The 13,628-nt window shown below is 52.4% G+C and overlaps 1 protein-coding gene across 28 annotated transcripts; it reads left to right on the top strand.

Annotated features, from left to right (window-relative positions):
• The first annotated feature begins 62 nt into the window (after window positions 1-62).
• On the top strand, window positions 63-12,580 carry ZNF821 (zinc finger protein 821). Of its 28 annotated transcripts, none has more exons than XM_082063047.1 (12): window positions 63-211; window positions 418-591; window positions 2,020-2,111; window positions 2,623-2,694; window positions 3,605-3,702; window positions 4,015-4,376; window positions 5,661-6,377; window positions 7,357-9,077; window positions 9,546-9,688; window positions 9,781-9,885; window positions 10,767-10,933; window positions 11,648-12,580. In XM_082063047.1, exons 8-12 carry the CDS (start codon window positions 8,909-8,911, stop codon window positions 12,300-12,302), a joined length of 1,239 nt encoding a protein of 412 aa, XP_081919173.1. In that variant the 5' UTR covers window positions 63-211; window positions 418-591; window positions 2,020-2,111; window positions 2,623-2,694; window positions 3,605-3,702; window positions 4,015-4,376; window positions 5,661-6,377; window positions 7,357-8,908; the 3' UTR covers window positions 12,303-12,580. The 28 variants fall into 28 exon arrangements, with proteins under 28 accessions (XP_081919173.1, XP_081919179.1, XP_081919177.1 ...); XM_082063053.1 differs by lacking the exon at window positions 2,623-2,694 and adding an exon at window positions 2,252-2,345; XM_082063051.1 differs by lacking the exon at window positions 3,605-3,702 and adding an exon at window positions 2,252-2,345.
• Window positions 12,581-13,628: the final 1,048 nt, after the last annotated feature.

The following is a 13,628-nucleotide window of genomic DNA, read 5'->3' as shown; positions in this document are numbered from 1 at the left end:
CAGAGGTTCCGCCGCACAGCGTTCCGCCCGCCGCGAGCCCCGCCTCCGGGGGGCGGGAGCCGGCCGGCCGGACACACTGCGCCGGGGCGCGCCGGGCCGGGGGCTCCCGCTTTCTGGGGGCAGGCGGCGGGGGCGCCTCCGCGAGGGACGGTCGGGCCGAGGCTGAGCCCGGTCCCGGTGGCCGCAGTCCCGCCGCTGCGTTTCTCCGAGGGTAAGCTGGCCCAGGGCGAGTGCCGGGCGGGACCCGCCGGCCCGCGCGAGGCGGCTGTTGTGGGGCCGGCGGTGGCCGCGGGGAGGAGCAGCCCAGGGGTCCCCGCTCTGCGGTGCGTGGCGGTTCATTTCCAGACGGATGCACGAGTCCATAACGCACGTGGCGGCTTCTAAATTAATAGTAAAATCGTGATTTTGACGTTGCAGGGCATGCGAGATTCTGGTGAGCTCGGGCAGCGCAGGGCGTGCGGAGGGGCCGCGGCCAGCGGAGGGGCCGGCGCTCGGCGCCGCTGCCCGCCGGGCTACGCGGGACCCGCAGCGGGCACGAATGAGCTCCGGGCGGCCAGGAGCTGCCGGCTGGGACGGATCCATGACAAACAGGTGAGACACTTCAGATCATGAGACCCCGGGGCCTGTGGCAGCCGGCAAGCGCTGCACCGGGCCGGGTGGCCGGCCGGGGATCCCGGGGCCGTGCCCGCGCCCGTGCCCGCGCCGCGCGCTCTGGCGGCGCCGCCATCTTGCCCGTCTGTCTGTCCGGCGGTCCTTTGTCTGTCTGCGGTTCCCCGGCACCTGCAGCGGGACCGGTAAGGCGGGCCGGGCCGGGTCCCGCCGTCCGCCGGAGCGGGGGGCAGCGTCCGACGCTCTATGGCAGGGGCCGGGCCGGCGGGCCGGGTCCCTCTCTTGTCTGTCGGCGTCCTCGGGAGCGCGGGGTGGGTACCCTCCTCCGTCCCTCTGTCCGGGGAGCGGGCTGTGTTTGTGTGTCCGACCTCTTGTGGGCTGGATCCTTCCTGCCGCCTCCCGTGGTCTGGGTCTGACGGCTGGATCACTCTCTGAGGAGACTGATAGGATCCCTGTGTCCGTCTGTCTGAGGAGACTGGCAGGATCCCTGTGTCTGTCTGTCTGAAGAGACTGATGGGATCCTTGTGTCTGTCTGTCTGAAGAGACTGATGGGATCCTTGTGTCTGTCTGGGGAGAAACGGGTTCAGCTTCTCCTTTTGTCTGGCTGTCTTGAGGGACTGTTGGATTGATTCCTTCCTCTGTCAGTTTGAGGATGAGGAGCTGATGTTTCCCCCTCTTGTAAAGTTTGAGGGGTCAGTGTGTCCCTCCGTGTGGAACAAGGGGTGCGTCCTCCCCACGCGAGGTGGGCTGTCCTTGTCCCCTCCCGTGCGCTGTGTGCCCCCCTGTCTGTCCCTGTTTGCCCGGGTCCCAGCAGCAGGGAGGATGCGGCAGCCCCGCCGCTCCCCTCTCCCTGTCTGCCAGGGCCATGGGGCCAGTCCCCTTGTGGGGGTGAGACCCAGCCCTGGCCGGCCACACTGTCCCATCAGCTGCTGCGGCTGGAGCTGTCACTGCGGGGCAGCCGGTCCCCTTGCCTGCCCAGGCTGGATTATCCAGTGCCCTCGGGGTGTGAGGGGCTGTGTGTCCCTTCAGTCTCTCTGGGGGCAGTGGCCAGAGATGGGGCAGGGTCTGCAGCTTTGGTAAGGCTCCTGCCCTAAGCGCTGTGGGAATGCACAGGAGGGCAAGGGGCTTTGGACTGGGACTGCAGTCACTCTTAAACTTCACTCTTCATGTTTTGTATGCTGGGGACAGGGCTGTTGTAACTTTGCTGGAGCACTGGGTGGGACTGCACGGACATGGCGGTTTGTGAAATGCTTGTGGATGGTGTTGGATACTGGCACAGAATGTGGCTGTGGTGGTGCAGAACGAGCCCTGTAGGCAGAAGGGTGGGGATGGCCCTGAGACAGTCAGCTGTGCTTGGCCAGAGGCTCAGGAGGTTCCAGTGGTGTGTGTGACAGGCTCTTCTCTTCTCAGGTGAGCCCTCTGCTGAGGGACCGAACATTCTGTGCTCCCAGGTCAGGGAAACATGTCCCGTCGGAAACAGACCACTCCTAACAAAGTTCACTGTGAGTATAATGTTACACAGCATTGTGGGATCCTTGCCCTAGCTGGATTGTTGTGGAGTGAGACGGGAGGAGGGGACTGGTGAGGAGGTACAGTTTGTGGGGGAACGGTGGTTACTCATGTTTCATCTTAGGGACCATAGGAAGAGAAACTCAGCTCTGTGCATCAGGGGAGCTGGCTGTGTCCTGGCAAGGCAGGACAGGAGTAGGCTTGAACAAACAACTAATGCTGTAAAGGTAGGTGTGTGTGTGCAGGGCCTGTAGCTGTGCTTTGCATTCACACTGTCACAAGTGCAAGTTAGTACACTAAGAAATGTGACTTCGGGGCTGTGGGTAGCAAAGAAAGTTCTAGGTAAGGTGGTTTGCGTGTGCGGCTGCCAGCCGGGGAGTCCTGGGGTCTGATCTTTGCCCTACCACAGACTCAGCTGACCAGCCTTGGACATGTTACTTAAGCTCACTGTACCTCAATTTCCTAGCAGAATCTGTAAGTGAAGCTATTGCTCTTTCCTTGCAGGGAATGGGCAGTGGCTGAGTAATTTACTGGACAGATAAACGGGATCTGTCAGATCATTCTTGAGCTGAGCCGGTAGGACAGATCTCTGTTTCTCTAGCATTGTCATCACCCTGTCATTTGCTTGATAGTGAAAGGGCTGAAGATGCTGTACATCAGCACTTCTTGTGAGCAGGCTATAGCAACGTGTTACTGGGGCTGGGAGACATGTATGGACGTTTGGCTGCAAAGGGATAACTGCTCATATACGGCTTTTGACTGATTTGCAGCAGAGGGAGGTTGGGGGGACTGAAGCTGTGAAGCTGTGCCCTTGTACATATCCAGCTTTGTGGCTGGAAACACATTTGGAATTTGGGCTTGAATGAGGAAAACAAATTTCCACTTCCATAGACCTGTGAAAATAAGACTGAAGAGAAGGCCTGTGGTATTGCTAAGCTGTAGTAGCTGTCAGGAGTATGGGACAGAGAGCTGAGCACTGCAGCACTAACACTCCCTCACTTTGCTGATGCTGCCGGCTTGCATGTCTCTCTGTGTTTCTCTGTGCTGCCTTTTGTATTGGTATGGTGACAGGAATCTCTGCACGCTGTTCTCTGCACTATGGGAAAATACATTGTGACATATCCTAACCCTTTCCGTGGTCGGTGAGTGTACAAGGGAGAACTACCTTGGTCTGGGACCTGAAAGCCCCACTGGCATCTGGAGCTGGGCCTGGGAGAGCTGACTGAGCTTTCCTTGGTAGCCACCATAAGAGTCTTGAGGCTTTTGGCATCTGCACTGACCTGTGCTCTCCAATTCGTGCTTCTGGGTGCTGGGTTCAACGGTGGGCAGAGTATAGCTTTGATTTGCAGGATAGTACATTAGTGACTTCGGAATTGTCTTACTTACAGAAATTGGATATGTGTTTTGTCCTATGATGCTAGTGAAACATCATGTTTCCACACACATTTCCTTCTGAGAGTGACTAGATATTACTGCTGCCATTTAGGTCAAACTTACACAAGGCATGCACTTGGGCTGTCTCCCTGCTGTGGAGTCATGGTCTCATGTATGGAAACCAAGGACACAACAGCTCTAATGGTGCAGGTAGAGTTTCCATGGTGTCGAAGTGGGCTTTTTTAGTGTGCTCTACTGCCTAAGGGTTATGTTCTTCAGAAGCTTGTACTATTATATACAAAACTATACATATTATGGGGTTCGGTTGTGCGCTATTTTCACAGCGAACTTCGTTTTTTTATCTGCAATACAAGTGGTAGTATTTCCACTTTTGGTCTTGGGGGAAGCTATCTGACAAACTTGCTACCAGCGGGCATGAGGTTGAGGTTATGGCATCTAGTGTGCCACAGAAAGGAATTCTGGGACCTGCTCACCTCCTTTACATGTGGTACATTGCTACAGAGCAACTACTCAACAGGAGCCATCAGGAGCAGCACGTAGAACCACAAGAAAATAAAGGGACTGAAAGATGCAAGAAACACGTCAATGGTGACATCTCAACCTTGGGATGGAAAGTCTTGTCTGTCTTACGATGAACACCACCAAATTGTTGGGACTTCTCTGTCTACCTAGCCTGCTGTGTATCTGGAGGGCCCAGAAATGCCATGCAGTGCACTGACGAGGATAATCGGAGAGAGCATCAGCTCCAAGAACTGGGTGAGCCAGCAGAATGAGGAGTCAGGCTGAGACATAGCAGACACGTTTCTGAGACTTCTTCACAGGGCCTGAAATGGTTGGGAGGAGAGGAATAAAAGGGACAGCAGGTATGCGGCTTTTCACGCAGTTGTCTGCAGCTGGGGTCTGATTTGGCAGGCTGTGGGGCTGGGGAAGTGCTTTTTGATTTGCATAAATACCACTGTGAATATCTAACTGGACGGATCTGTGGGAGGACGGTGCCGACTTCTTCCTTGCATGGCCACTCCGTCTTATCTTCCTCCTGGGATTCTGTAGGGAAGCAACAGCTACTGGCCTCCTCTCCCTTGCTTGCTTGGTGCCACCTCTTTCCAGGGTCGCTTCCCAGGCTTGGCATGGCCCTCGTTTAACCTTGCTCTCACAACAACGTGGTTTGCTGTCCTCACTTAGCGCAGAATCACTGCGTGGCGTGCAGAGCGACCGGCCAGGAGGCTGTGTCGTTACAGGTCAAAACAGTTTTAAATGGAAGCTGATGTGTAAGGAAATACAAAAGAATACAGAAACAATTGTAAAAAAATACTGTTATCACAAAAGTCTTCATGCATGATGGCCAGTCCTTCTACAGTCTTAACTGTAGCCATTTCCCCTTTGGCAGGGCTGCAGCACATAATCGGCTCTTAATTTAATTTTCTTTTGCCATGCAGTGCATGAAAGAAGCACTACACCTGACAAAGTGGTAACAAATAAAACTGTAATACTGGAATATGCTTATTGCATTGCCCACTCCACATTGAATTGAAAAATACAATGCAGTTACATTGTTCCTGTGGGGATAGCTTAATTGATTCAATTTGGTATTTATTTTCTCCCAGACTCCAAAGTATAAAAGTATAAGATCTTTCTTAAGTGATTCATCTGATCTTGCGTTCGAGCCCATCCATTGCTGCACTGTCACTCCATCAGTTATGGGCTACTCCCTGTTCTTGTGCTTGCCAAAAATTCGCTGTGAGTGTTAGTGTGCACTTTTATATTCTCTCCCTGCTGTCCCATGAGCTGCTTTTCTTTCTATTGCTTGTGGCCTTTGCAAGTGATGCTGATTTTAGAACTCTGGAGAACAGCTTTTGTTAGTCAAATTAATTCACACTTCCTAGCTCTCTTTATTATGGCCCCAATATCCCATTAATCCTCTAATCCCTTCACTCTCCTTCTGACACATGCACATTCTGTGTTCTTCGGTGTTCCTTGAATTCTGCTGCCTATAGTATTCTCGATTTGAAGAGGAAGTATCTTGCAAGAAATAGCACCCAGCATTCAAAACCAAGCAGAAATGTTACTTGCATCAAGATCCTTGGTTCTTAAAGGGGTCTGTGGGCTGCCGTTGTTAACTCTTTCAATTGTGTTGTTTTTTATTTCAGTAACCACTACAGCAGTGTGGACAACCCAGAATAGCGATGGGGCAGGTGGACTAGATCCACAGTGGTGGAAAGAATTGCACATTTCAGGTCCAGGAAAGGAGCACAGAGAAGACCTACATGAACAGGGACTTTAATTTGATGTACAAGGAGGGAATAAAGTGGCTCATCTCTGAGAGACCGTGCTGTTTAGGAAGGAAGACAGGGGAATGGTGCAGTTTCTTTTGATTTTGTTTTGTGGATTTTGGGGTGGGAGTTGTTTGTTTGTGTGTTTATTTTCCAGAACACCTGAGAGTTATCCTGCATTCATACAGTTCAAGAAGGGAAGGGCTCAGGAAAAAAAAAATCGTTTCTGGCTACCAAGTTGATACGCCACCCGATCGTAGCAGCCGTAACTGCCCCTGTCGCACAGCCCCACAGGGCTGCCCCCCTCCTGCACCGCTGCGCACCCGCCATCCCACTCACTCACAGGAATGTGGAGAGGAGAACTGGAATGCAAAGCAGAGGCATTTGTGTGATCTTTCACTGTCCTACATCTCTAGCTGTTTGTAAAACAAATGCAGTGACTTGTTTTGGTGTTGTGGTCAGCCTGCAGCCCTTTTTGTATTTAATAAAGAAACTTCTGGAGAAGAGTCTGTGAATTCAATACTGAGCATACATCCGTTGCTGATAGCAATGATACTAAAGCTGCTGCCTGTCTTACTCCCTTTCCAACTGAATGTAAGTTTACTCTAAGTGGGGTGGAGGTGGGGTGTGTCTGTGTGTGAGCATGTGTGTGCAGAAACAATAAAAGTATAACACTGTACTTATCAAACATTAAAGCTTCATCAAAGCAGGACTTAGTCCACCAGTAGGCACTCTTCGCTAACTTCTTTTGGAGACTATATTAGTTTAATTCAGAAGAAATTCTGTGTAAGCTAAAGATAGCATTTTAAAAGTTTGTCTCTCCCAGTCCCATGATGCCTTTTAGCTCCAGGCTGGTGAAGAATGCACAAGATGTCGTCTGCTCACAGCATTGCTTTGTTAACAGTTTGCGTGTCTGGCTGTAAGCTGATAGTTCTCTGCACTGCACTGAGTCCATGCTGACTTGGTTCTGAGGGTGTCGTACAGCAAGGCTGCTGGCAGATGATTGCTCTCTCAGTTGTTGTGACTGGTGCTGGCATTACTGACAGGAGGAGTTCCCTCAGTCACCTCCTATAGAGATCACAGCATTTAAACTCCTGCAGACTGCACGGTCTGTGTATCCAAGCAGGAACCTGCCTGCCCCCAGACCCCAGCTGCTGCTACATGGAGATGTGAGGGGCTGGACGGGGAACCAACGAGCATGTGACTGATTCCACTAGCAGCTGCAGCGGTGCTTGGGAGTCCTGTATCTGTCGCAGATGGTATGTCTCCTGCCGTGGTTTTACATCTGTCCTGCGTTCTGCAGCTTTCCTCATTTCACCAGACTTTGTCTTGCAATGCTTTTCTGGTCTCTGGGCTTTCATCCTGGTGGTTTGTGGATGTCTGCTTCTTGGAAAGACACTGTAATTCCGTAGTGTATGCTTCTCATACAGTCTGCATCTCAGTCCCTGCAGTGTGAGGTTGTGGTCCAGACATAAAAGCAACACTTGGGGTTTTGAAGACCATTCTGTGCTGGAAAGGCTCCTGATGGGGGTGCATGTGTCACAGCAATCACGATGGTATCTGTTGCTTGCAGTGACAGAATCAGAGTGCTCCTCATCACACGGATTGTGTTCTCAAGTCTTCCCTACAGAAACATTTCTGAAACAGAACGATAAATGCCTTCAAATGCATTTGGAAACACCCATGGGGATGTTGAGAGCTAAAACTCTTCTCCCACACTCTCCATGAAACTTCTGAAGGTCTTTGAAATCTTGCATAAATGACTGCTTTTTAAAGCAGTGCTCGAAGCAAAGAGGTGAGCACCAGAAAGGCAGTGTGAGTACGAACACAGGGCAAAGCTGGCCGAGACAGTTCAGGGAACGTGCCTGTCCGTGTGGCAGGACTGGGGCTCTCCTCGTGGCTCTGGAATTCAGTTCCCTGGTTATACTGATGCCATTGTGGCCCTATACTAAAAGGTGAAATTTTGGGAAAGCTTTTGGTTTATGTGAAACATGCACTGTGTCTTCCTTAGCATTTCCAGATTTATGCTTTGAGTGGTTCTTGAGAACTTATAAGTCGGTTTACAAATTTAACCTAAAAGCCTGCTGGGAACTTCAGCACCTTATTCCAGGTGCTCCTAGTTCATCCACCAAGAGAGGCAAATCATGGCTACCCTGGAACAAAGTAATTTGTTTGATTTAGTATGAAAATTAATGGTTGCCTTGTATTGTTATTGTCTAGAACGAAAAGTTCTCCTAAGGAGGGATTGCTGTAAGAATTTTTTTTTCAGAGGAGCACAAATAATTGCCTTATTTCAATGTGTTTGCCATCTCCTGTTGAGTTGAGGTACTAGAGATCGATGTCTTTTAACAAAGCAGACTGTAAGCTATCCCAAACAAGCGTCTCAGCTTTCTAGGTTCGTTCCTGTAGTTTTCTGTTTTGAGCGTGTGAAGTGTCACTGGGATCTATTTTAGCCAGAACCGCTCTTGGACAAGGCAAGGCAGCAAAGTAAGTTATCCATGGTGAGAGCAGGAGAGCAGGAGCTCTGAACACAAGCACCATGATAGGCAGCTTGTCCTCAGTCCCGCTGGGACAGAAGGTGGTGACAGAGCATGCCAAGGACGACCCCTCCATTTAGTGCCGCTGTGGAGAGCAGAGGAGGTGCCAGGCACTCGGGGAGATGCTGTTTTTATGCAGGTTGCCGTTATGGCAGGGAAGAGGGCTTAATGGTTCAGAAGAGCCATGTAGCACTGCCTGGTCTGGGATACTGTCATCGTCCCTGAGTGGCCTCCTCTCCTCCGGGAGCTGTGCTGTAGCTCTGGTGGCAGATAGCTTGGTAGCAGAGAAAGCCACCTCACTACGTGTGGCAGATGCATGGCATCTCTTTTTTTTCTTTTTTCTTTTTTTGTGGCTGGAGTGGCATATAGAGCATGCAGAGAGCAGCCTGATGCCAGGCACTTCCAGTGGGATGTTCTAGGCACAGGGACCGCAGTGACGCCAGCAGGTACAAGAGGCTGGTGCTGCAGTGTAGGCAAGCAGAGAGGTTACTTAAATGCTTTCTGAGAGGTGACTTCAGAGGCTCTGAACAGCACAGGTGAGCAGCCCCACACCAGCCGTGTGTTTGGCCAGCCTTGGTGGTGAGTGTGATGGAACAGCACTGGTCTGACTCTTTGTCCTTGTGGCTGCCAGGGGAGCAAGTCTTTGCAGGGCTGGAGGAACAAGCCCGACAAGCCATGATGAAAAACAACTTTCCTGGAGCTCTTGGAGACCAAAGGCCAGACATCCATCCACTGCAAGACCCCGACTCCAGCAGCAGTGAGTTCTGCCCCTTCCCATAACAGCAAGGTAGTGGCCGGGGTGGACGCTGATGGGGCGAGGCACGGTGCTGCATGGCTGTGGGGTCCTCTGAGGAACATCTCACCCACCTCTGGGTTAGCCCTGGGCCCCTGTGCAGGACTTGGTGTCAGTGAACAGCAAGGACCACCAGAACACAGGCTGGGCAACGACCTTGCACTGCGACACAGCCCCAGCTCACCAGAGCAAGGTGGTGACAGCAGTGGGTCCAGCTGAGGGTCCAGTGGTTGTCAAGCAAGGCTGGGTAACTGGCCAGGTCCAGGGACTCAACAGAGCATTTCAGGGACCAAAGTGCCCAGCCTGAGGTTAAATGGAGCCCCTGCTCAGAGGGTGTGGGGAGAGGCCCCTGGTGATGCTGGTCAGGACAATTAAGGCCTGTGCGTGTCCTCGGGGTCCTGACACTTGGCATAACTGCTCCTCATGTTCCAGGTGGCAGTGACGATGAGGAAACCACCCAGGATGAAGTTTCTTCCCATACATCTGAGGAGGATGGCTCAGTGGTGAAAGTGAAGAAAGAATTAGAGAATGCAGAAAAATCTGTGGCTGGAACCCCACTGATGAGAGAAAATAAGGTAAGTGTGTACTGGCTCTGCACTCACCTTAGGGTGAGGTGGCTGTGGGGAGACCTGTGTGCCCCACACAAAGTGGCTTTTCCTCCCTGTAGGTGCCCGAGAGTTTGAATGCTGACCCTGTGCTGGGACTGTCACAGTGTCCCCTCTGCCAGCTGGAGTGCGGAAGCAGGGAGCAGCTCATCGCTCATGTGTACCAGGTAGGGGATGGTTCCCAGCTAGGGGATACCTCTGGCCTTAAGCTGCAAATCTAGAAACAACCCAAAGCACAGGGTGGCTTTGTTCTGGTCTTTGCAGTCCCAGAACTGACTTTTAGCTAGGATGTGACTGAGATTTACAGCAGTAAACTATGTCCAGGGGCTGTCCGGGAGAAAGACACAGCAAGGCATCGATCTGGAGATCTGGAAAGCACAACTCTGTCCCAAGGCAGCTTCTGCAAGCAGTTCCAGGCTAAGACCAAGCAGTTCAGATTAAACATGAAAGCAATTTTTACATCATTCAGTGAGATAAGAAGCCCTCCTCCTAATCACTCAGTTCTTTATTTTGTACCTGTATCACCGTTCCTACTCCTGAAAACAGCTGTTCTTCCTCTGAAATGGTTCCAGTATTGCAGGAAATGTGTGCTGGAATCTCACAGGTTTTGTTGTCAGTATTCTCTTTGCAGCACAAAGTCTGTAAAAGAGGGAATGAAGCAGAACTGACTTGGCCACTTACCTGCACCAGCTGACTCTCTAAGCACTTTGTCACCAGCATCCTGCCTGCTGTCAGTCCAGTCACGCTTTGTCCAGCAACAGCAGCTCCTCAGATGCATTTCTGAAAACAAGGGTCAGGTCTTACAATCCCAGTGTTTTGGCCTTAATTGTTTCTCCTGCACTGGAGTGGACCTGTAGGAAGGTTTCCTCCTTGCTGTTTGCCTTGTGACACCCCAGATGCCTTGAGCTTGGTCTAGGAGCTGTCAGACAGAGGTTTAGTGGTAAAGTGTCCCCATTCCGAGAGACTGAACCGAGTGATTTGCTGTGTCTGTTGAGCATGCAGGGATAGTGAGCAGTTCATAACTAACAGCCCAGGGGTTGTTTTGCAGCACACCGCAGCTGTGGTGAGCGCCAAGAGCTACATGTGTCCTGTATGTGGCAGAGCCCTCAGCTCACCAGGATCCCTTGGGCGACATCTCCTGATCCACTCAGAGGACCAGCTGTCAAACTGCGCAGTGTGTGGAGCACGTTTCACCAGCCACGCCACATTCAACAGGTCAGGGTCAGTTTGGCTGGTGAGTGCACCAGGGTACCCACGTTAAAGAGTAGGTGGGTTGCTGTAAATGACACAGAAGTCAAGGCTCTGGACCCACCAAGGCCTGTAGGAGAGTTGTAAACACTACCAGTGAGTGAGATTCCCTTGATCCTTTCCTGCCTGTCGCTCTGCATAACCTGCTGAGACCTCCTGCGGCTGTGCTGCTGAAAGGGTGTTCCGTAGCTCTGTGAAGAGCTAGAGCTGTGCAGAAAGCACTGGGGTCTCCAGTCACTGGAGCTGCTTCCCTTGTCCAGCAATCCTGCCAAGTAGGTCTGTCCTGCCCAGACGTGTTTGTCGTTTCCAGAGCAGGACGAACAGGCAGAAAGTAAAGTGTTCCTTGTTTCTGTCCTGCCTGGTGGAAGATTATTCACTGACTTGTGGAGCAGGGATGAAAGGAGAAATCCAGAGGTGATGGGGAGGAGCAGCTTGCTGGCTAATTCCTGCTCTTGCGCTCTTCCAACGCAGATACTGCCCAGGGCTAACCCACTTTCCACACCCGGTGTGGTGCTTCATTTTCGATATTCAGACATGTCTGTGGGCAGGAACAGTTTAGCAGAGGCCCTTGTCACAGGCTGCAGTAGTGGCATTGTGGATTGCGGCCCCCTGGGAAGTCTGAGATGGGGACTCTTCCGTCAGCACCAGGTCTCTGACTCCTCTGCTCTTTCTGCTTTCCAGTGAGAAGCTGCCAGAGGTGCTCAGTGCAGGTCGCCTGCCGGCACCTCAGAGTGAGGGCTCCTCCAGCGTTGAGGGCAAAGACATTGCCTTCCACACGCCCGTGTACCCTGCAGGCATCCTCCTGGTTTGCAACAACTGTGCTGCGTATCGTAAGCTGCTGGAGGCGCAGACACCGGGCATGCGCAAGTGGGCACTTCGTCGGCAGAACGAGCCCCTGGAAGTGCGGCTGCAGCGTCTGGAGCGGGAGCGGACAGCCAAGAAAAGCCGGCGGGACAATGAAACACCTGAAGAACGGGAAGTGAGGCGTATGCGGGATCGAGAAGCCAAGCGCTTGCAGCGCATGCAAGAGACAGATGAGCAGCGGGCACGGCGGCTTCAGCGGGACCGGGAAGCCATGCGACTGAAACGCGCAAATGAGACCCCAGAGAAACGACAGGCCCGGCTCATCCGGGAGCGCGAGGCCAAGAGGCTCAAGCGGCGCCTGGAGAAAATGGACATGATGCTCCGGGCACAGTTTGGCCAGGACCCCTCTGCCATGGCTGCTTTGGCAGCTGAAATGAACTTTTTCCAGCTGCCAGTGAGTAACGTGGAGCTGGAGAGCCAGCTGCTGGGCAAAATGACATTTGAGGAGCAGAGCAACAGCACGCTGCATTGAGCTGCAGCCAAGGACTGTGCCACCTCCGCCACACCTGCCACAGGCGCACAAGCGGGGTTCTGTACCCGGGAGGCTGCTGTGGGACCCTGGCTGCCTGTCCCGACTGAGGGTTCTGGTTTTCTCCTGAACAGAGGAGGGGAACAGAGCTGAGAGATGTCTGCCAAAGTAGCCCTGGTGGGAGCAGATTCTGAGGATACGGTCTGCTCTGGGGGCCAAGTCACAGTCTGTGAACAGAGGGAAAATAAATTAATGTTCATGTTTATTTAGTCCCCTTCTTTACCTTTTGTGTTCTTGGACCCCTGCCCTATAGATGGGTCTGGGCTGCTGCAGTTCTGCTGTAGGTGAAAGCCTACCTGACTAAAAAGGGATCTTGTTTACTGCAGCATGAATTGTGGAGCTGAGGACTTCAATAGTCCACAACCCCTCCAGGAGTGAATCCCTTGCAGTTTGTGCCCATAAAAAGGAAGCAAAGGAGGACATCGTCTCCCTGGAAATGGCTGCATAAACCTTTCTCTTAACATTAGCATTATGTGCTTATTTGCAGTAGCATCCCTGGAAAAACTAAGAGGAAACTGAGTTCCTGTTCTAAGGTACCTCACACAAACACTAACAGAAAGGCTGACTGAGGTAAGCGAACAGCAAACAAGTTTGCTGGTTTACTCAGAAGTTATTTTTCACTTAAACAGTGTTTCAGGTTTGCGAGTGAGGTGATTGAATAGTGAACAGGGTAGGTCAGCTCCCTCGTGCTCTGTGGCTTTGTTTTTCTTGTCATCCCTGTGCTGTGTCCAGCTCTGGGCTCGCAGTGCCCAAGAGGCACAGACACACTGTGGGGCGTCCTGCAAAGGGCTGGAGCACCTCTGCTGTGAGGAAGGGCTGGGAGAGCTGGGACTGCTCACCCTGGAGACGACAGAAGGCTGGAGAGGGAGATCTCATCAATGTTTATAAATACCCGGAGGGAGAGTGTAAAGAAGATGGAGCCAGGCTGTTTGAAGCGGTGCCCAGTGACAGGACCAGTAGCAATGGGCATAAGCAGGAACACAAGGGATTCCCTCTGAACATCAGGAAACGCTGTTTCACTGTGTGGGTGACAGAGCCCTGGGAGAGGTCACCCAGGGAAGCTGTGGAGCGTTCCACCTTGGAGACACTCAGAAGACACAGTCCTGGGCAGCTGGGCCTGGGTGGCCCTGCCTGAGCACAGGGTTGGACCAGTGGCCTCCAGAGGTCCCTTCCCACCTCAGTGGTCCCATGACTTCACAAGATGCTGAGCTAGTGCAACCATTTCAATACAGCCAAATGCAACAGTGCTTGTCTAGGGCCACAAATCAC

The sequence above is a fragment of the Streptopelia decaocto genome, assembly GCF_964273445.1.
Source record: "Streptopelia decaocto genome assembly, chromosome: 11".
NCBI classification, from domain to species: Eukaryota; Metazoa; Chordata; class Aves; order Columbiformes; family Columbidae; genus Streptopelia; species Streptopelia decaocto.
The sequence above is the reverse complement of the archived record's forward strand: the minus strand, read 5'-3'. Positions and strand labels throughout refer to the sequence as shown.